At 45.8% G+C, this 23798-nt stretch overlaps 1 protein-coding gene across 1 annotated transcript; it reads left to right on the top strand.

The window, feature by feature from the left end:
* The first annotated feature begins 3014 nt into the window (after positions 1 to 3014).
* On the top strand, positions 3015 to 12253 carry LOC142930464 (uncharacterized). Its single transcript, XM_076072818.1, has 2 exons — positions 3015 to 4353; positions 8850 to 12253. Exons 1-2 carry the CDS (start codon positions 3762 to 3764, stop codon positions 9101 to 9103), a joined length of 846 nt encoding a protein of 281 aa, XP_075928933.1. The 5' UTR covers positions 3015 to 3761; the 3' UTR covers positions 9104 to 12253.
* Positions 12254 to 23798: the final 11545 nt, after the last annotated feature.

The following is a 23798-nucleotide window of genomic DNA, read 5'->3' as shown; positions in this document are numbered from 1 at the left end:
TAACTTTTTTGATGGAATTAAAGAGCGATTTGTGATTGCGGGCCATTGATGCAGACTCCATCTCCTCAACAACCCGCGACCACCACCCATCCTTGCAGCGCCTCACGGCTCTCCGAACCTCCAAGTGAAGGCTGCGGTAAGCCTCTTTATTCTCCAATGTGGGATCCTGTAGCCGTTGAGAGTGGGCCTGTCGCTTTTTCTCAGCCAGCTTGAACACCTCCTCTGTCAGCCAGGGTCTCTGGGGAGTTCTGGACCGTGTACCCAAAGCAGCCATTGCAGCTGCATGAGCCACAGTCCTAAACCTCACCCATTTCCCCTCGACATCAGGAGGAGTAAGGAATGATGGCAACCCCAGCCACAAGCGATGATTAAATTCTCGCTTGGAACTTTCATCAGCTAGCTGAGACCATGCCACTAAGGGTTTGAATGGGGTCCTGGCTTACACCCACCACTGGAGTGGAAGAATGGCAGGCGCATCTTACAGATGACAAGTCGATGGTCAGTGGGCAGATCAGCTCCACGGTAGGTCCTGGTGTCAAGGACATGGGCCCACACCCGCTGTTCCCTGATCCATTATGTGTGGATGCTCCGATGCCGGAATAGCGTATTGGTAATTACAAGCCTATGGGCTGCACAAAAATCTAGCAGCCTCCTGCCGTTGTTATTGAGCGGATCTGGCCCATGCATTCCAATCACTCCAGACCAGGTGCTAGCATCCTGACCAACTCGGGCATTGAAGTCACCCAACAAGATGACTCTATCCCGAGGGGTCACTTTAGCTAGCACCTGTGACGGGAGGTCATAGAAGGCATCTGACTCATCTGCCATGCCTGAAACCCTCCACGGATGTTCGTCTTCAGTGGGAGCATACGTAACCTCGCCTCTGGTTGATGGGAAGGCGAGCCCAAATTAGCCTGGGGCTTACAGCTTCCCACACATCACCGCCACCTTCCCACGCCCCCTTCATTCTTTTGTTCAGAAGAAGAGCCACTCCCTGTTGTTTGGCAGTCACACACACACATGGACCTACACACACGAAGAAATAGACTTACCCACTCACATGGAGCTATGCACACACATCGACTAACACACATACATGGACTCTCACACACATACATCGACTCACACACATCGATTTACACGCACACAATTGATTTTTTATTTTAACTTACACACTAAGAAATGGACTTATGCACTCACATGGAGCCACATACTTCGACTGACACACACACACATCGACTCTGACAAACACACATCGATGCACACACAACAACAACAACCGCCATTCGCCACTAAGTGGCGGTGACGTCACCACGACACTTGTGCCAGGCCATGTGCACCTTGAGGCCACGTGAAGTGTCGAACGCCCGCTGGCAGGAGGTCACGGGGCAGACCCAAGTGCCACGGGTCGACTGACTAAGATGACTGAGATGACTGGCTGATGCACCACCTGTGCCCGCTACTGTGCTAACCTGCTGTGCTTTAGCCACCCGGCGCTCCGCTCGTTGTTGTGAGCATCGCTCCTCCGCCCTCCGTTGTTGTTGGAGGGCGACTGCCTCCAACTGCCAAGTAGCGTCCTTCACGAGTCTCCTCCACAGAGGCCGATCTTGACACTGCTGGTACCAGTCATCGGCAAGTCCACTCAGCTCTACGTCCTCCTCTACCACATCACTCCATCTCTTCTCTAGCCCGTGCCGCGCCTGTTTAGCCCCCTTGATCCGGCCGAACAAAATCTGTTTGGGCATGCTGTGGTTGGGCATGCGGGATACATGGCCCAGCCAACGCAGCCTTGCCTGCCGGAGGGGCCCCAGCTCTTAGTGGCACACTCCAGGTTCAGCAGCAGCGCCTCCAACTCCTCCTTTGAGTGAGTAGCTATCACCAGATCATCGGCATACATGACATGGTTGAGCAATAGGGAGCCATTCCTTGACCGCACCCGGGCATCGATCAGCCTCCCATTGTATCTATACCAGATGGAAATTCCTCCGGTACAGCCATTGAAGGCTTCACAAACTACGTGGTCAAACTAGATTTGAAGCTTACGTGACTGCAGGAATCCATACTCTTTGGTTCTTTTGGTAAAGTCACGTAGGTAGAAATACAATAAAATAAAACAAATCACCTCGTTTCGATCGCAACACAAGCGATCCTCATCAGGTGGAACACCCACAGCAAGAAATGTTGAGGTAGGCGGGAGAGCTGCCGTGGCAAGAGGTTATATAGGTAAGAAAGGGGGGAGGAGCAAGGGGGGAGAGAGAGAGATGGGGGGGTGTGGGGTAGGGGGGCGTGAGCGCAAGGGGAAGAGGACGTGAGGCTGGGGGGGGAAGTGGGCGGGGCTAGAAGGGAAGCTGAGTGTGGACACGGCCGAAACTGACATTGACTTTCGGTCGTCATTCGTCAACCGAAGATCTATTTTGAGAATATAACACTAGTGTTACATCTATCACTCTGCCTATCGGCCGGTCAGTCGGCGCTAGGCAATCCTATGCGATAGGCTGCATACACACACACACGTCAGCATCAGCAGCTTGGGACTGAGGTTACAGCCACAACCGTGGTCTGCTAATGTATATACGACTGGTCAACAGATGGCAGCCTGTCTGGCTGAATGTGAAAAACTGTTGTTTCTTAACTACAAAATTCGTTTGTTTGGATATAATTACTTACTGCAGGCTCTGAATGATTAGTTTTAGATTTTTTTTTATTAAAGTAGCATTGCATCATGACATATTTCATAAATCTTGTGTTCGGTAACTTCGGTTATATACCTTTCTGTTTCGGCTTCGGTTTCGGCCGAAAGTGTAGTTCAACTTTCTATTTCGGCTTCGGTTTCGGCCGAAAACAGAAATTCAGTTTCGGTCGGCCTCTACTCACAATGTTGTCCCTCGTCGCATGTGCGTGCCAACCGCATATGTGCAGCTAATTTTTGGTATAAATAGGTTAGTCGCATATACGTGAAATCGCACAAACCAAACCTGCATAAAGCGAGGGAAAACTGTATACAAAATCAAATGTGAACAAATATGCCATAAAGGCCGTGTGGCTGGTGGGATATGTATGGTCAGGTATGTGAAAGAGGGGCATCTGTGTGTTCGAGAACTCAATATAGTATTGTTTTATTTTAAGTGAGAAGTAATTTCCCCCTCTAAAAAAACGGAGACGGGGCTAATGTCCTGTTTCCAGCCCGGAGACCAGTGGTGGAAATTCCATATTCCTATGGCCGGGCCGAGTCCACCCCAATCATGAGGACTGCACTGCCTGCTGAGTGGGAGGTGGACCACGGCGCACAGTGTGGAGATGAATTATTGAGCGAGCACGACGAGCCAGCCGCAGCCGTAACGTGAGAGCCCTCGCAGCGCTCGGCTCCATCAGAGCAGCGCCGAGCCCCGGGCAGTGCACGGCGTGTGCACTTGCGACACGTTCCGTTCAGTTTAAACGTGCACATACAGCGTTTAAATGTGTCCCATCGAGTAGGAGTGAGCTCGTCTTAATTGATTGAACCTAAAATCTTACGTTTTCTCAAAGCGTTCACCTTTATCCCAGTCTGCTCGCTCGGTCTGCCAGGATCCGTGGTGCGCACGCTACTACTAACGGCGAGAGGAGCACGCTGACGGGGCGCCTGGGAACATGTGGATTAGAGGTCTGTAAGAAAAGGGGTCTGGAGGAATAGGGTTCTAGGGGGTCATGTGGAGTAGGAGTCTAGGTGAGAGAGGGGGTCTATGTAACGTGGAGATTTCTGTGCAGGGAAGACGGCCCGCCTGATGGCGGGGTCTTACGGGGGCCCCGGAGAGGCCCCTGCACGTCTCGCCCACTTTCGCAGCGTGCTCTCGCAGTGGCTGCTCATGGAGCGCAGGGAGACCGCAGGCACGGGGCAGGGAGCTCCGTTTCTTTGCCCCTGCCGGCGAAATTTGGGGGGCGCGAGGTCCCACCCTCTGGCTCATTGCGACCAGCACCCCCACTCCGAGCCGGGCCCCCTCCATACGGAGGCACCAGACGAGCTCCGCCCCCAGGGCGCGCCCGCGCCCTCCACCCCAATCGAACGAGAGATCCAGCGAGGACTGGCGCGGGAGCGGAGCCTGCGGCGCGCGCGGGGTCTCGTGGCCGGGACGGGACGAGACGTGCACGTGGCTCGCGTGCGGCCGCAGGACGAGGCGGGACACGAGTCGTCATCGCCGCACAACGGGCAGCACCTGGCGTCCTTCTGTGCGGTGACATCACAGGACACACCGCGACATGGCGGGCGCGCGCACCGCCTGGCCGAGCTGCGCATGCGCCGAGACATCCACCTGCAGCGTGCACGCGAAGATGCACAGCGTGCACGCGAAGATACGCATCGCCGGGCAGCAGCAGAAGGTGCGGTGTCCCGTGGTGCAAGGGTGATCAGAGTTGTAACTGACAAGATAACTCATGGCAACAGAGTGATTATGCAGGCCGTAAAACCATGGGTTTCAAACAACTCGCAACTCAGACACGTGTGTACAAAGTACACTGTCGCCGTACACGTGCAAAAATCATGTCTCTCATAAAGAGGTGCATTGTGGTTCACTTGTCCTAGATCGCCATCAAAATTAAATTTGAGCAAATATGACCCAGTAACAAATAGGACAACTGTGGACCAGCTTCGTCCTTATTAGGACTGATCAGCACAGAACAATGAGCTGGCCTGAACCCTGTTGTTTAGTCACTTGCTAAATACATATTTTTTTCCACAGAGGCTGTGTGCTGTTCACACGTGTTTGTGTGTTGTTTTGAACCTGTACAACAATAATTTCAACACTCATTACGTAACTTACAGTATTTGGTGATACTGCGTTGGCAGTGGTGCAAAAGCACAAATAAAAAAAATCAACTCGTTTGTCAATAACAGAGGCCTTAAGAGTACAAATACATAAGCGATGTTTTGTCCTATGAAGAAGGACTATTGCCCTAAACTTCACCCTATATATATTTTCCTCTTCTTTGGTTCTTTCGGTAAAGTCACGTAGAATGAGAATAAAATAATACATTGATAAAATAAAATAATATTCTCACGACGTTTCGGCCACAACACAAGCGGCCTTCATCAGGTGAAGGGGACGAGACTGTCTGGAGGACAGTGCACTCCAACGTGAGACAGTCTCTTCCCCTTCACCTGATGAAGGCCGCTTGTGTTGTGGCCGAAACGTCGTGAGAATATTATTATTTTATTTTATCAATTTATTATTTTATTCTCATTCTACGTGACTTTACCGAAAGAACCAAAGAAGATGAATCCTTGCAGTCACGAAAGCTTAAAATCGAAATATATTTTCCTTTTAAGGCCACTGCGTTATTGACAAACCATCCATGCATCAAGGCCGTGTAGCCATGGAGTCAACATTGGGGGGGGGGGGAGCAAATCTTCCAGGGTGTCTGGGGGTTCCAACCCAGAAAAATATCTACATTTGAAAACTAATTTCCTGCCTAAAATATAAAAAAAAATCACTAACACATGGGATGGACTTTTTATTTATTTTTTACAATAATGTCTCATAGTGTATATCGTATTACATTGCTCTGTTTTTTTCTTTTTTACCATTTTTTGTTTCATTGTATGTAATGGCAGAGATTAGGGATTAATAAAGTGCAACCATAACCACAATCATATAAACAGAAATCTATGCATTAACTTACATGAAGACAAAGTCCAGATATTGTGGCCAAGGTTCAGCAAATTGTTGTTTTTATTTACATAGCATAGCAATTTTTTAAAGCAATATATCGGGGGGGACATTTTGAGCATATTTGAATATTGGGGGGGGGGGGGGAATGTATCCACCCCCCCCCCAATATATTATAATTACGGCCTTGCCATGCATGATACAACAGTGTTTTATCTGGTGCAAACCTGAGTGGCCAGAACAAAAAGCCACACAATGGAGACGATAAAACAAGAAACCAGCGCACAGAGAGGTTTGAATGTGATTGCGACCAGTGTTTCCGTTTACTGACCAGACCATAACCCTTACTAATTTGAAAGGCGCTTTATAATACTTGAGGTTTTTTTAAAAATAATTATTGCACGCTTGACTCTTGGAGCAGGTGATGTAATCTGATCCTCAACGCCGGCCCAGAGCGCTGTGGCTGGGCTCATAAACTACATTCAAATTACTTTCTCCAAAGTTGCTCACGTACAATGTCCAGAAGAAACATTAACAAGGGTTTAGGCCACTAGATGGAAATGTCGAATCTTAATTATCATGTATGATTCCCATGTTACTGTGAAGACTTGTGAACTCACACAATTGAGTTTGCACTGGAACCAACAATCTCACATGCTTCCCGATGGTATATGAGGAAACAGGGTGGTCCACCTCTGGCAATTCCATAATACTATTTAGGGGCCGTCCATAAATGACGTCACGCAATTTTGGCCGATTTTTTACCCCCCCTCGTCACACGGCGTCACAAAAAGACAGACCCCCCTCAAATATGACGTCACAAAGCTCTGCCCCCAGCCCCCCCCCAAATATATTTTCATTTTGAAAATATAATATGCTTCAAGTTACTTTAAACTATTGTCATTGTAGTGCGTATTTAATGTGGTGCTGCACTCTGATGTTGTAGGAGAAAACTTATTAAAAAGGAGGCGTTGGAAAGCTGAATTTTAGCATAAAATTCACTTGAAAATATTCAACGTCTAACAAAAACTGCAGATGTTCAGAATATTATATTGAAATTCTCTTATAATTATAAAATATGAAAAGTAATTATAACGATAAAAATACTTGAAACTTTGTAGTAGAACGAAGCAAAATGGAGAGGACAATTATAACAATCACATTCATTCCACAGAAAGCCCTGGTAGAATCATTAGAATCAAAATGTTTAATAACAATCATTCAAAACATTTACAAAATATATGCTTCTCCATTCTCCCATGGAGAAGCAAAATGTTCCTTCATAGAATAAATAAAAGGTAACCTTAGTACATTTTAATAATCAAATAGTTAATAATGAAAATTAATCAAAATTAGTGTTAAATTTTAATTTAAAGCTTTCGTGACTGCAGTAATTCATATTCTTAGCTCTTTCGGTAAAGTCACGCTGAAGGGAAACAATAAAATAATAAAATATATATAAAAACAATAAAAATTCTCACGACGTTTCGACCATAACACAAACGGTCATCATCAGGAGTGAAAAACCAACGGCAAGAAACATTTGAAAGAAGTGGCGGTTTGCATTTATTTATTTCTATGTGTTCCGACCAGGAACACATAGGCAGTGAATTCAAGCACGTACACCAAGTCTTAAGGCTAATGGTTACTCCGACTATACAATCCGCAAAGCTATCACTCAAACCATGAAGAAGGACCCTCTTGAGGAGCCTTTCAAAACCATCACTTTACCCTACATTGCGGGGATCACAAAAAAGATCTCCAAAATCTTGAATAAACACAAGATCCAGGTCCGTTTCAACACATTACATAAAATCTGGTTCCGTCTGTAAAAGATGTGATTCCGGACATACAGTACCCTGGTGTCTACAAACTAAGTTGCCTCTGTGGTAGTAGTTGCATTGGAGAAACCAAACGCCATGTCTCGGACTGCATTCGTGAACACAAAGCAGACCTTAAACACGGTAGGACCAACACATCGACCGTGGCAGATCATTGTTATAATTCAATAGGCTCACATGACATTGACTTCTCCAAGACAGAGGTTCTTTGTAAGCCATCTGGCTACCATGAGAGATTCGTTCATGAAGCTATTCACATATACAAGCACAGACAATTTCAACCGAGAAGATGGATTCTGGCTTAGCAATCATTGGAAGGATTTGATAAACCATTTCAGGTCTTAATTGATTGTTCATGCTTACGGTGGCTTTCAGACAGCATACATTAATTTTTTGTCTCCCCCCTCCTCTTTTCAGAACATAGATGGACTCGTCCTTCTAAACAAACTGCCAAATCGCTGCCCGTGGTGCTAACGTTTTTTTTAAATAAGTAAATAAGGGCACCGTTAAAAATAAATAAATAAAGCTATGGTTTTGAAAGGCTCCTCAAGAGGGTCCTTCTTAATGGTTTGAGTGATAGCTTTGCGCATTGTATAGTCGGAGTAACCATTAGCCTTAAGAGCTTGGTGTACGTGCTTGAGTTCACTGCCTATGTATTCCTGGTCGGAACACATAGAAATAAATAAATGCAAACCGCCACTTCTTTCAAATGTTTCTTGCCGTTGGTTTTTCACACCTGATGATGACCGTTTGTGTTATGGTCGAAACGTCGTGAGAATTTTTATTGTTGTATATATATTTTATTATTTAATTGTTTCCCTTCAACGTGACTTTACCGAAAGAGCTAAGAATAAAAATTAGTGTTATAATGCATTTTGATGTGACGTCACATTTTTCAAACCCCCCCTCCCCCTCTCGTCACACATCGTCAAAAATGTCTGACTCCCCTCCTCCCCCTCGGTGCGTGACGTCATTTATGGACGGCCCCTTAAATGGAATTATAAGCCTGGGATCCTGATGTTTTCAAGATTAACGTGTCATCATGGCCCAAAGGCGTTGATGCTACCGCACACCATTGCCAGAGCTTCCCACCCTCTTCAGCTCCCGCAGCTGCTGCGCAGATTGACATGCAACCTCCACAATTTGTTCTGACAATGGCAACCAAAACCTGGTGTTTTAATCCAGTTTCTTATGGCAAATGCTTTGCAGCGGTGATGGTAAGAGGGCATTGGCTGTGTCGCTTGTATTGCTCGTTACTGTTAATTATAGTGGTCTTGGGTGGTGTTGCTGGTGTCCTCTGGGGTTGGTTAAATTACTGCTGGGTGTGCAGTGAATGTACCCATGCGGGATTCTCCTCCATCCAGTGCAGATGCCATGGGACCCGGTGCGAGCGAGGGCCCCACTCTAGAGCGCCTCATTGTGGTGCAGCGCAGCTGCCGCCATCCCCACGGCTCTGCTGTATTCCCCGAGGGCACCATGCTGTCCGTCCGCGCCGCCAGAGTCATCGTGCTGGAGCCTCCACCTATGCGAAGAGGTGTGGAATGCAGAAGATGCACCACGTGGTTGGGCCTGCGAGTGAGCTGCTGTCTCCATGTTACAGGTCTATCCATTCTCACCGTGTGAGCGCAGGAGGAGGACCCAGCTCCACGCTCTCGGCCATCGAGCGTGAGATTCGGGAGGAGCAGCGGCGTGAGGCAGAACTGCGGGAGCACAGGGTGAAGGGGGGGCTGATGATGCAAAGGGTGGGGCCTGATAAGGAAGGAGGTGGGGCCTAATAATGGGTGCGAAACGCAGGAGAGGTACCACGTGGTTGGGCCTGCGAGTGTGCTGCTGTCTCCATGTCTTAGGCACGCCTATTCTCACTGTGTGAACACAGGAGGAGGACCTAGCAAGGGGATGGTAACCCCTCCACTTTAGCACTCATTTATATCAGGAACCACGATGAAAAACCCAAATTAAGCTTGTGCTTGAGGCCCCGGGGAGGCGAGGCATCTATGATGCCTCCTGGCAAAAACCCATTTGGTGGAGCCAGACTCTATTCCTCCCCACGGGGTTTAAAAAAAAAATCAGCATAACATTGACGTTAGCCATGTGGAATGTCCAAACGCTCACTGCAGAGGAGCGGCTTCCATTCCTCTGGTATACAAAAGGTCCGGTGGACTGGTTCTGACTCCAGTCACTATGAGGAGTGGACAGTTCTCCACTCGGAGCAGGAAACTGCCAAACAACAGGGAGTGGCACTTCCTTTGAACAAAAGATTGAAGGGGGTGTGGGAGCATGGAGGCAAGGTGTGGGAATCTGTGAGTCCCAGACTATTGTGGGCTGGCCTCCCGATCAACGGAAGGAGAGATATGGTGGTTGTGGCTTATGCCTCCACAGCAGATGCGCATTAGCAGTGGGATGCAGGAAAGGCTGATGAGTCAGATGCCTTCTTTGACCTCCTGTCCCAGGTGCTGACTAAAGTGGCCCCTCGGGATAGAGTCATCCTCTTAAATGACTTTAATGCCTGAGTGGCTCATGATGCGGACACCTGCTTTGGAGTGATTGGAAGGCATGGGCCAGATCAGCTCAATAACAATTGCAAGCGGCTGTCGGATTTCTGTGCAGCCCATGGACTTAATCACCATAACGTTCTTCCGGCATTGGCACGTTCACACATCATGAATGCATGCCAGGTCCATGAAAAAGCATCTGCTGGACTACATAGTTACAGAACAGCAAATGCGGGCCCACATCCTTGACAACAAGACCTACTGAGGAGCAAATTTTCCTACTGACCACCAGTTTGTCATCTGTAAGATGCGCCTACTCTTAGATATATAGGCCTTTTCCAAAATTGATATGAATAATAATAATTGCCGATACATTTTTTTCTTGTGTGTCCGAAATAATAAATAAAAACACACAAACCAAGGACCCAGCAAACAGCAGATGTAGATCGTAAAAAGGCCATAATTTTTGAAATAAATAATAAACTCCGGGGCAAAGGAAGGTTAACGACTATCTGGAGGATCTCCAGATTGCCAAAGGACCACATACCATGACCTGCTTGACTTTTGGCAGTTCATAGACATATCCAGAATCACGGACACACACACACGGACGCACACACACACAGGCCACGCCCCCCCACTGCGCAGAGCGGAGATTTTTTTCAAATGTAACGGCTCAACCATCATCTCAAAAGTTCAGTTCAACAAGGAACAGCGAGTTCAACAAGTTGTCAGCCCGGCGAGCTGCAGAAGAGTGCGGCGCGCGGCAGGCCCGGGGTGTCCCCGCGATCAACTGAGAATGGCGAGGCTCGCCAAGTAGCGAGGTGCCAACGAGCGTGAGTTCAGAGCTGGAAGACTAAGTATCGCTCAAAGACTTTATTTCTACATCGAGTGCCGGCTCCCAGCTGCAGCGCGACCGACGCACCAAGCAAGAGCGTCTGCTGCCAGCGGCCAAGCGTGTGCCGACTTGGCCCATCCAGCAGCGGAAAGGGCCTGTTGTCAGCGAACCAGAGAGAGAGCGTTCGGACATCTCAACAGAGAGAGCGCAGTCATCCAGCAGCGGAAAGAGCCTGACCAGCCGCCCGTAAGCAAAAGGGTCAGCGAACCAGCGAAGAGCGCATGCGACTTGGCTCATCTAGCAGCGGAAAGAGCCTGACCAGCCGCCCGTAAGCAAAAGGGTCAGCAAACCAGCGAAGAGCGCGTGCGACTTGGCTCATCCAGCAGCGGAACGAGCCTGACCAGCCGCCCGTGAGCAAAAGCAGCAGCCACCAGAGAGCGTTCAGCTCTAGAGAGCGCGCAACCAGTGAGCGCCATCTACCGACGAAACACCGCGACTACAGCGCCGTGTCAACTCGTCAATCTGCATCAGCCGAACTCCAGCCGACCGCGTGATAGAGGAAACCCCGCTGTCCGTATGATACACACACCCTCACACCCCCACCGCTCCGCAGGGAACAAACACATTTTTGATACAAGGGATGCCCAACCTTGGCGTCTGCTTTACGCAAAGAATTAACGCAAGATTAACAGCACTCACACATTAACACATACAAGAAGACTCATGATAAGTGCATCAACTATTAGCTGATAACGAATAACATTGCGGCCCATTGAGTTATGTGGATACGGTCACTTAGAAGTATTTGAGTCGTTCATTTTTTTAAAATTGCATAATCTTGCAGATGTATCCATGAATGAACATGACGAATTTATTGACGGATACTTGTGCTTTTGGGAAATAATAATTGTTTGATGGCCTTGTCATATGAATATCGTTGCATAATAATCAATCGGCCTGCTGCCCTGTTATCAACGTGACAAGAATTACATTAAGGGTTCCATATGATCAATAATGAGTGCAGTACTGCATGGGCAATTCAAGTATAATTATTCATAACAGAGTATTAAGGTACTCATTGGTTTTTTCGGTAAAGTCACGTATGTAGAAATACAATAAAATGATATTAAAACAAAAAACAATCACGACGTTTCGATCACAACGCAAGCAATCTTCATCAGGTGTCAATAACAAATCACGGAGGTAAATACAACAAAAAGATGAGAGACGAGAGTTCAACAAACCTGAAAAAAACATTATGTGAAGCACATCCAGTCAGGCCAACAACACAGACACTTCCTGGCGGACCACGAATTTCAGAAGAGTGTTAAATTTCGTGTTCAACCTTTGGATTGCACATACCAGCATAGAATGAAAAATACGAGGTACACGGTCAGTAGAAATTCATATACAAGTCCACCAAGAGGTAAGGAGGGAGGAAAGACGGACAGGGAGGCAGAGAGAGAGGGGGGGGGGGGCGGAGGGATGAACAGAAGCTTAAATAGGAAATACGGTTGGAGGGGGGGGGGAGGGGCCAGAGCGAGAGCGACAGCTCAAACACGCACATCTTACACATACAAAACGGCAGCTCAAAAAAGGACCACCTCTTGTAAATACAAAACGGCAGCTCAAAAAATGACCACCTCTTGTAAATACAAAACGGCAGCTCAAAAAAGGGCACATCTTCCACGTAATGACAACTGTAACTTCCCCGTAGAAGTGTGATAATAAAGTATTAAAGCTTTCGTGACTGCACAAAATTACTCATTGTTTTTTTTGGTAAAGTCACGTATGTAGAAATACAATAAAATTATATTAAAACAAAAAACAATCACGACGTTTCGATCACAATGCAAGCGATCTTCATCAGGTGTCAAGAACAAATCACCGAGGTAAATGCAACAAAAAGATGAGAGACGAGAATTCAACAAACGTGAAAAAACATGTGAAGCACATCCATTCAGGCCAACAACAGAGTTAGACACTTCCTGGTGGACCACGAATTTCAGAAGAGTGTTAAATTTCATGTTCAACCTTTGGATTGCACATACCAGCATAGATAGAATAAAAAATACGAGGTACACGTTCAGTAGAAATACATATACAAGTCCACCAAGAGGTAAGGAGGGAGGAAAGATGGAGAGGGAGGCAGAGAGAGAGGGGGGGCTAGAGGGATGAACAGAAGCTTAAATAGGAAATACGGTTGGAGGGGGGGAGGGGCCAGAGCGAGAGCGGCAGCTCAAAACGCACATCTTACATATACAAAATGGCAGCTCAAAAAAGGACCACCTCTTGTAAATACAAAGAGGCAGCTCAAAAAATTACCACCCCTTTTAAATACAAAACGGCAGCTCAAAAAAGGGCACATCTTTACACATAATTACAACGGTAACTTCCCCGTAGAAGTGTGATAAAGTATTAAAGCTTTCGTGACTGCATAAAATTACTCATTGGTTTTGTCAGTAAAGTCACGTATGTAGAAATACAATAAAATTATGTTAAAACAAAAACAATCACGAAGTTTCGATCACAACGCAAGCGATCTTCATCAGGTGTCAAGAACAAATCACGGAGGTAAATACAACAAAAATATGAGAGACGAGAATTCAACAAACCTGAAAAAACATTATGTGAAGCACATCCAGTCAGGCCAACCACCACAGTTAGACACTTCCTGGTGGACCACGAATTTCATAAGAGTGTTAAATTTCGTGTTCAACCTTTGGATTGCACATACCAGCATAGATAGAATGAAAAATACGAGGTACACGGTCAGTAGGAGTACATATACAAGTCCACCAAGAGGTAAGGAGGGAGGAAAGACGGACAGGGAGGCAGAGAGAGGGGGGGGGGCCGGGGGGATAAACAGAAGCTTAAATAGGAAATACGGTTGGAGGGGGGGATGGGCCAGAGCGAGAGCGACAGCTCAAACACGCACATCTTACACATACAAAACGGCAGCTCAAAAAAGGACCACCTCTTGTAAATACAAAACGGCAGCTCAAAAAATGACCACCTCTTGTAAAAACAAAGCGGCAGCTCAAAAAGGGCACATCTTACACATAATTACAATGTTTACTTCCCCGTAGAAGTGTGATAATCAAGTATTAAAGCTTTCGTGACTGCAAAAATTACTCATTGTTTTTTTTCGGTAAAGTCACGTATGTAGAAATACAATAAAATTATATTAAAACAAAATACAATCACGACGTTTCGATCACAACGCAAGCGATCTTCATCAGGTGTCACGAACAAATCACCGAGGTAAATGCAACAAAAAGATGAGAGACGAGAATTCAACAAACCTGAAAAAACATTATGTGAAGCCCATCCATTCAGGCCAACAACACAGTCAGACACTTCCTGGCGGACCACGAATTTCAGAAGAGTGTTAAATTTCGTGTTCAACCTTTGGATTGCACATACCAGCATAGATAGAATGAAAAATACGAGGTACACGGTCAGTAGAAATACATATACAAGTCCACCAAGAGGTAAGGAGGGAGGAAAGATGGACAGGGAGGCAGAGAGAGAGGCGGGGGGGGGGGGGGGGGGGGGGGCGGAGGGATGAACAGAAGCTTAAATAGGAAATACGGTTGGAGGGGCGGAGGGGCCAGAGCGAGAGCGGCAGCTCAAACACATCTTACACATACAAAACGGCAGCTCAAAAAAGGACCACCCCTTGTAAATACAAAACGGCAGCTCAAAAAAGGGCACATCTTACACATAATTACAACGGTAACTTCCCCGTAGAAGTGTGATAATAAAATATTGAAGCTTTCGTGACTGCATAAAATTACTCATTCTTTTTTTCGGTAAAGTCACGTATGTAGAAATACAATAAAATTATATTAAAACAAAAAACAATCACGACGTTTCGATCACAACGCAAGCGATCTTCATTAGGTGTCAAGAACCAATCACGGAGGAAAATACAACAAAAAAATGAGAGACGAGAATTCACCAAACCTGAAAAAACATGTGAAGCACATCCAGTCAGGCCAACAACACAGTTAGACACTTCCTGGCGGACCACGAATTTCAGAATAGTGTTAAATTTCATGTTCAACCTTTGGTTTGCACATACCAGCATAGATAGAATAAAAAATACGAGGTACACGGTCAGTAGGAGTACATATACAAGTCCACCAAGAGGTAAGGAGGGAGGAAAGACAGACAGGGAGGCAGAGAGAAAGAGAGGGGGGGGAGGGGGGGGGGCCGGAGGAATGAACAGAAGCTTAAATAGGAAATACGGTTGGAGGGAGGGAGGGGCCAGAGCGAGAGCGGCAGCTCAAACACGCACATCTTACACGTACAAAACGGCAGCTCAAAAAAAGACCACCTCTTGGAAATACAAAACGGCAGCTCAAAAAATGACCACCTCTTGTAAATACAAAACGGCAGCTCAAAAAAGGGTACATCTTACGCGTAATTACAACGGTAACATCCCCGTAGAAGTGTGATAATAAAGTATTAAAGCTTTCGTGACTGCATAAAATTACTCACTTGCTTTTTTCGTTAAAGTCACGTATGTAGAAATACAATAAAATTATATTAAAACAAAAAGCAATCACGACGTGTAGATCACAACGCAAGCAATCTTCATCAGGTGTCAAGAACACATCACGGAGGTAAATACAACAAAAAGATGAGAGATGAGAATTCAACAAACCTGAAAAAACATTATGTGAAGCACATCCAGTCAGGCCAACAACACAGACACTTCCTGACGGACCACGAATTTCAGAAGAGTGTTAAATTTCGTGTTCAACCTTTGGATTGCACATACCAGCATAGATAGAATGAAAAATACGAGGTACACAGTCAGTAGAAATACATATACAAGTCCACCAAGAGGTAAGGAGGGAGGAAAGATGGACACGGAGGCAGAGAGAGGGGGGGGGGGGCGGAGGGATGAACAGAAGCTTAAATAGGAAATACGGTTGGAGGGGGGGATGGGCCAGAGCGAGAGCGACAGCTCAAACACGCACATCTTACACATACAAAACGGCAGCTCAAAAAAGGACCACCTCTTGTAAATACAAAACGGCAGCTCAAAAAAGGGCACATCTTACACAATATTACAACGGTTACTTCCCCGTAGAAGTGTGATAATAAAGTATTAAAGCTTTCGTGACTGCATAATGTGCCGTTGTCAAAGTGAAACAACGCAGTCGTTGATGATACTGTGTTGATACTGTGTTCAAATTCCAAGATTCAGAGTTCGCATATTATATTAGAATTAAGGTTTCGTTAGAAAATAAAATTGATTAACGCAGAAGTGGTTGTGTGTTTCTTTCCGAAATTTCATGCATAAGAGCTGTATCCTGCGTTGAGATATGAATCTGGAGACCTGACATAAACGCACATACACTCAGTAAATGTTAAAGCGAGAATTATTGTATTATGCCTATCCATAATACGAAGTTAAACAACGAAGCCGAGTTGAATCTGACATACTTACAGCACACCTGCATAACTTCATGCGTTAATTGCATGATCCCGATTGATAATCCGACCCTCATCAGCGAGGCGGGGCCTGATTATCATAATGGCTTGCATTAGCATAAGCACACACTCGCATAAATTAATACGATTATCTCTCGAGTTAGCATAATTTATGCGCACAATTGCATTAATTAACATAATTTCGGATAATTACGCAATTTGCCAAATTTCATTTATATTTTTTTATTTTCATCAAATTTTCATAACCTACATATACAACCCTACCATATGTTCACTGTGGTGGCTATCATTCATCAAGGACCTTACTCAAACCCACAATGGTCTGGTCTTGTTTAGCTGATGAAGGTGGCAAGCGGGAATTTCATCATCACTTGCAACTGGAGTTGGCATCGCCCCCCCCCCCCCAATCCTGACGTCGAGGGGAATGGGTGGGTTTTAAGACAGCGACTCATTTAGTCCAGACCTTTCCAGAAATTATGGATAACAGAGGAGGTGTTCTGGCGAGTTGAAAGTAAGCAGCAGATCCACTCCCAACGTTTATAACATTCCATGTCCAAGAATGAGGAGGCTTACTGCAACCTTCGCTTGGAAATTCAGAGAACCTTACGGTGCTGCAAGAATTAGTGGTATTTGCGAATTGCTGAGGAAAGGGAAACTGCCTTAGTAATATGCGATCATAAATCACTTTTAAACACCATCAAAAAAATAACTTGCAGAATGGTGATCTGATCTCTGACCTCCAAGAACAGGTTTACAGATTTGTTGAGCATTTCTGTGAGGTCTTGGGGGAGTGGAAACACCTCAGCTGAAACAACTTCATAGGACAAGGTGGGCTTGACCCTGCTGGTGCTGCTGTGCCTCAAATACTGGAGGAAGTAGCCGATCATTGTGAGTGATTGGCCCATTTGCCCTCCGTTTAGGAAGTGCGAAGGGAGATATGAAGCTTTAAATCAAGTAAACCACCAGGGAGATATGACCTCCCAAGAGAACTGCTAAGGGAGGGTGGCATTTATGTGCAGACTGCTCTATTTCACATCATTACAAACGTCTGGTTCACAGGACAGGTTCCGCAGGATTGGAAGGATCCCCTGATGGTCCCTATTTGTTAAAAGGGGGACCGCACTGATTACAACAACTCCCGGGATATCTCCCTCCTAAGCTGACAGTCGATCCACTCACACATGGCTCACTCATACACACAGCTCACTCACACTCACACACAATCGCATGCAGCTCAGAGGAGACGGGTGACTGAGAGTGAGGAGATGGGTGAGTGAGAGTGAGGAGAAGGGTGAGTGAGAGTGAGGAGAAGGGTGAGTGAGAGTGAGGAGCAGGGTGAGTGACAGTGAGGAGAAGGGTGAGTGAGAGTGAGAAGAAGGGTGAGTGACAGTGAGGAGACGGGTGAGTGAGAGTGAGGAGCAGGGTGAGTGAGAGTGAGGAGACGGGTGAATGAGAATGAGAAGGGTGAGTGAGAGTGAGAAGAAGGGTGAGTGACAGTGAGGAGAAGGGTGAGTGAGAGTGAGGAGCAGGGTGAGTGAGAGTGAGAAGAAGGGTGAGTGACAGTGAGGAGAAGGGTGAGTGAGAGTGAGGAGCAGGGTGAGTGAGAGTGAGGAGACGGGTGAATGAGAATGAGAAGGGTGAGTGAGAGTGAGAAGAAGGGTGAGTGACAGTGAGGAGAAGGGTGAGTGAGAGTGAGGAGCAGGGTGAGTGAGAGTGAGGAGACGGGTGAGTGAGAGTGAGGAGAAGGGTGAGTGAGAGTGAGGAGACGGGTGAGACACAGTGAGGAGAAGGGTGAGTGAGAGTGAGAAGGGTGAGTGAGAGTGAGGAGACGGGTGAGTGAGAGTGAGGAGACGGGTGAGTGACAGTGAGGAGACGGGTGAGACACAGTGAGGAGAAGGGTGAGTGACAGTGAGGAGACGGGTGAGTGAGAGTGAGGAGACGGGTGAGTGACAGTGAGGAGACGGGTGAGTGAGAGTGAGGAGCAGAGTGAGTGAGAGTGAGGATCAGGGTGAGTGAGAGTGAGGAGCAGGGTGAGTGACAGTGAGGAGACGGGTGAGTGAGGAGCAGAGTGAGTGAGAGTGAGGAGCAGGGTGAGTGACAGTGAGGAGACGGGTGAGTGAAGGGTGAGTGAGAGTGAGGAGCAGGGTGAGTGAGAGTGAGGAGACGGGTGAATGAGAATGAGAAGGGTGAGTGAGAGTGAGGAGAAGGGTGAGTGACAGTGAGGAGACGGGTGAGTGAGAGTGAGGAGACGGGTGAGTGAGAGTGAGGAGAAGAGTGAGTGAGAGTGAGGAGACGGGTGAGTGAGAGTGAGGAGAAGGGTGAGTGACAGTGAGGAGACGGGTGAGTGAGAGTGAGGAGGTGGGTGAGTGAGAGTGAGGAGACGGGTGAGTGAGAGTGAGGAGAAGGGTGAGTGACAGTGAGGAGAAGGGTGAGTGACAGTGAGGAGATGGATGAGTGACAGTGAGGAGAAGGGTGAGTGAGATTGAGGAGAAGGGTGAGTGACAGTGAGGAGATGGGTGAGTGACAGTGAGGAGAAGGGTGAGTGACAGTGAGGAGATGGGTGAGTGACAGTGAGGAGACGGGTGAGTGAGAGTGAGGCAGAGCCGTGCTCCGTCCACTGCTGGCTTGAGGGAGAGCCGCGGTGTCTCCACTGCTGCCGTGAGGGAGCCCCAACAACCTAGTAATAAATATACATATAACTGAACAAGAAGGTGTCTCTGAGGGTGCATTACAGATATACCAATAGAATTGCCATCTAGTATAGATACAGTGAGAGGCTGATCGAATCCCAGGTGCGATCAGGGGATGGCTCTATATTGGCCAACCATATTATGTATGCGGATGATCTGGTGATTGCTGCCCACTCTAAGTAGTTGGAAATGCTACTACTGGACCTGGAGCATGCCACAAAGAGATGAGGTCATACCATCAGCCCCACAAAAACGAGGCACCTGCCTGGGTATTTAATGTCATCAAATGCTTCCCTCCCTCAACTCCCCACGAGTGATGGGGCAGTTGTCGAGAGAGTGAAGACATTTTCGTACTTGGACAGTGTGCTTATGACCTGCTCCACTTTGGCAGCTGAGGTCTCACTCCAAATTGTTGAGTGGCATCTTTTCATCAGCTGTGCACCGCTGTGTGGAAGCTACCTCGCCTGTTGCACCATACAACGCTCCGGGTATTCTTGGCCCTCAGTTATGCCCTCCCTTCTCTATGCTCGCGAAACATGGAACCCTCTAAAGTAACATCTGCACCCGTTTAAAACATAGGGGCTAGCCTGCCTATGATTCATCCTGGGGTTAACCAGCCTGGATTGTGTGAGGAGTTCAAAGATTATTGAAAGATCAGGAGACTGTCTCATCAGTGAGCTCCTGTGGCAAGCGAGGCTGCATTGGGTTGGTCATGTAGCTCGCATGGCCAACAACCGCATGCCCAAGCAGCTTATATTCGGCCAGATACATGCCACTAAACAGGCTAGAGAAGAGGTGGACTGAAATGGTACAGAAGGATGTGGATCTGATTAGACTTGCCGGTGACTGGTACCAGCAGTGTCAAGATCAGCCAATGCAGAGGAGGTTTGTGAAGGCCGCTGCTGTGGAGTTAGAGGCAGTCGCCCTTAAGCTATAATGGAGGGTAGAAGAGTGGAGCACTGGGTGGCTAAAATACGGAGAGTTGTGACTGTAGAATACAGTTTGTGCATCTGCCAGCCATCTCAATCAGTCAACCGATGGCACCTGGGTCTGTTCCAGATCTTCTGCCAGTGGGCATTCGACACTTCACATGGCCTCAAAGTGCATCTTGTGCATGGCACAAAGTACTATGGTGACATCACTGCCACTTAGTGGTGAATGGCGGTTGTTGTTTATGTTGTAAGCAAAACTCAATTTCTATCACGCCATTTACACTAGGCCTCAGCGCTTTGCAACAGAATCTCATTAAAAACCCTTAATACTTAAACTAAGAGACAAACAACCCGACACAGACGGATATAAAAGAGAAAATAAATGTGTTTTCAGATGAGCCCTAAAAACCTTGACTGACTGAGGTAGTCCCGAGCGGTCTGAGGCAAGGTGTTCCACAAACGAGGCATCTGACTACAGAAAGCTATATCACCCATTGAACACAGATCTGTCCTAGGTGCCTGGATTTGGTGGATCGGTTTCAGCAGCTTATAGCAGATCACCGAGGTATAAAGGAGCTAACCCCTTCAGGGCCCTGAAAGTCAATACAATAACATTCAATTATATCCTTATTTCACTGTAACCCGATACAGGGAATGGAGAATAGGTGTGATGTGCTCATATTTCCTCACTCGACACAAAACCCAGCCAACAGAGTTTTGGACAAGTTGGACCAATTTGAAACATTCTGTGTTGCACCACTAAATAGGGTATACAGTAATAAAGTATTGATGAAATAAAAGCATATACCAGTCTCTCAGCATCCGACATTGAGATAATTGATGGAATCCGTGAAATATTTCGCAGGTGAAAGAAGGAAACAGTCAGATTCCTTGCATGACACTCAAAAGTCAAGGTGGGATAAAAAAGATTACCCCAAGATTTCAGACCTTAGATGATATGATTTCAAGATCAATCATATTTAATCCATTTACTTGATGAAACAGGTTATGGGAACCTACCAACATAATCTCACTTTTGTCACAGTAACATTTCAGGGAATGTAGAATCATCTACACTCTGACCTCAGAAAGAAACTGAGACAGGACTGAAACAGCAGCATCAGGCTTAGTCTACAGATATATTTGGGTGTTGCAAGAGGCATCATAGAGATGGAAAATAACAAAGGCCCTGAAGTCGATCCCTGGGGGACACCAGTGACGACCAGGCGAGTTTCAGATGTATGGGTCCCCAAAGTGACACACTGTTTCTGATTCGTCAGATAGGTGCTAAGCCACGAAATATCTGTAACACTGATGCCAACCGGAGTCTCAAGGTGCTTGAACAGAATACGATGCTCAATGGTATGGAATGCTGCACTAAGATCCAACAACACCAGGTCGAAAGTAAGCCGAAATCAGCGGTCATGAAAATATCATTAACCACCTTAACAAGTGCTGCCTCAATACTGTGCAGTGGCCTAAACGCAGACTGCATGGGCTGAAAGAGATTGTGGTTTGTAAGATAATCCTGTAACTGCTGAACTACCACCCATTCCAAGATTTTTGACAGGAGAGATGTGAAATCGGTATGTAGGTTAAAATATCAGTAAAACCTGGCTTTAATGATTGTAAAATAGAAGCCATTTTAAAGTGGCACAGGCATTACTCCTGTGATAAGAGACGTATCTACAGAGGAATAAACCAATGGATACAGAACGTGAACTATCGAGACAACTAATTCAGGAATTGGGTCAAGGTCACTAGTAGTTGGATTTAGTTGAGCAAGTTCACAAAGTTGAGATGGTGAGGATGGGTCAACAGACTTAATACAGAGCCCGAGAACACACAAAATGAGGTCAACTAAGGTTCAACGATAATACGGCAAACAATATTACTCCAATTTATATCAATCTTGGACAAAAAGGACTCCAGAAAGAAATTACAGTAAGCACTGGAACCAGCGTGGTTAACACCAGTGGACGATTTCAGCATCTGCTCAAGGGTAGAGAGAAGAGAGTTATATGGTTACCAACACCATTATTCATGGAATTTGAATAAAACAATGATCTGGCCTTATTTAATGCATCCATATAGATTAATTGGTGATGTTTCTAGATCTGGTGATAAACTTCAAGGTTTGAATCCTTCCATCTACGTACTAACTTACGTCCTAGTGACATCAGAGAACAGAGATGGTCATTATACAAATGTAATGACCGAAAATGATCCCAAGCTAATGTGCAGCCAAACGGCTTTTCAAAGAAAACCAAGGTCTCCGATTGGAGAAAAGAGGCCTCCACAGCGATTGGTCAGGAGGCTGGCTTTTGAAGTGATTGGAGGAAAAGTTTTGAATGAGAATAGGCGGGAAACAAAATGGAACCCATAGGCGACGGTTTGGATCCGTTAGAGGGAAAGGGCAGGGATTGGCCATCACATAAAGTGAGGAGCAGGAGGCGGAGGAGCAGGAGGCAGAGGAGGCGGAGGAGGTAGTTGGCCCATTAAAAAAAAACAGTAAAAAAATTGGCCAGTAAAAAAAAGTGGCCATCATAAAAAGTGACCGGTCAAAAAAGGAATGGCCATTAAAAAAAGTGACCACAAAAAAATTGGCGTGTAAAAAAAAAAGACCGGTAAAAAAATTGGTCAGTAAAAAAAGTAAGTGGCCATTCAAAAAAGTGACTGGTTAAAAAAGATTGGCCATTAAAGAAAAAATTGACTGGTAAAAAAAAAAGTGAAAAAATTGGCCAGTAAAAAAGAGAGACCAGTCATAATAAATTGCCAAGTAAAAAAATAAGTGGCCATCAAAAAAAGTGACTGGTTAAAAAAAGAGTGGCCATTAATGAAAAAATTGAATGGTAAAAAAAAGTGGTGATTAAAAAAAAACCGTGAAAAAAATTGGCCAGTAAAAAAGATGAGTGGCCATCAAAAAAAGTGACTGGTTAAAAAAGAATGGCCATTAAAGAAAAAAATTGAATGGTAAAAAAAAGTGGTGATTAAAAAAAACCTGAAAATTATTGGCCAGTAAAAAAGATGTGGCCATCAAAAAAAGTGACTGGTTAAAAAAGAATGGCCATTAAAAAAAGAGTGACCACAAAAATTTATTGGCCCCAAAAAAAAAACAGTCAAAAAAAATTGGCCAGTAAAAGAATGTGACCACAAAAAAAATTGACCGGTTAAAAAAAAGTGCCCGTTAAAGAAAAGATTAACTTCTTCTTTGGTTCTTTCGGTAAAGTCACGTAGAATGAGAATAAAATAATAAATTGATAAAATAAAATAACACAATAATATTCTCACGACGTTTCGGCCACAACACAAGCGGCCTTCATCAGGTGAAGGGACGAGACTGTCTGGTAGGACAGCGCTGGAGTGAAAGAGCCACGCTCAGATCACGACCTTTAAGCTGTGTGAGAAGAAACAAAGCGCCTTGACAAAGGAATTAGCATATAATTTAGCATTGAAATGGCTGAGTGATTAGCTTGTGACTGGTCACAGAAATGGCTATGTTAAAGTTAAAGCATACACATCCGCAGAGGCACCCCTTGACAAAGGAATTAGCATAGAATTTAGCATTGAAATAGCTAAGTTAAAGCATACACATTCGCAGAGGCACCCCTTGACAAAGGAATTAGCATAGAATTTAGCATTGAAATAGCTGAGTGATTAGCTTGTAACTGGTCACAGAAATAGCTATGTTAAAGTCAGAGCATACACATTCACCGAGGCACCTAGTACAAATCAAACAGGAGAATTTAGCATTGAAATAACTAGGCGAATTTAGCATTGAAGTAACTGAGTGATTAGCTAGTGACTGGTCACAGAAATGGCTATGTTGAAGTCAAGGCCTACACATCTGAGCTATTCACAGTAACTGGGTATACAATACAATATATAATGAATACT

Source organism: Petromyzon marinus, chromosome 39 (genome assembly GCF_048934315.1).
Source record: "Petromyzon marinus isolate PM22_M1 ecotype Great Lakes invasive population chromosome 39, UKy_Petmar_22M1.pri1.0, whole genome shotgun sequence".
NCBI lineage: Eukaryota > Metazoa > Chordata > Hyperoartia > Petromyzontiformes > Petromyzontidae > Petromyzon > Petromyzon marinus.
This window is presented reverse-complemented; position numbering and strand designations above follow the sequence as displayed.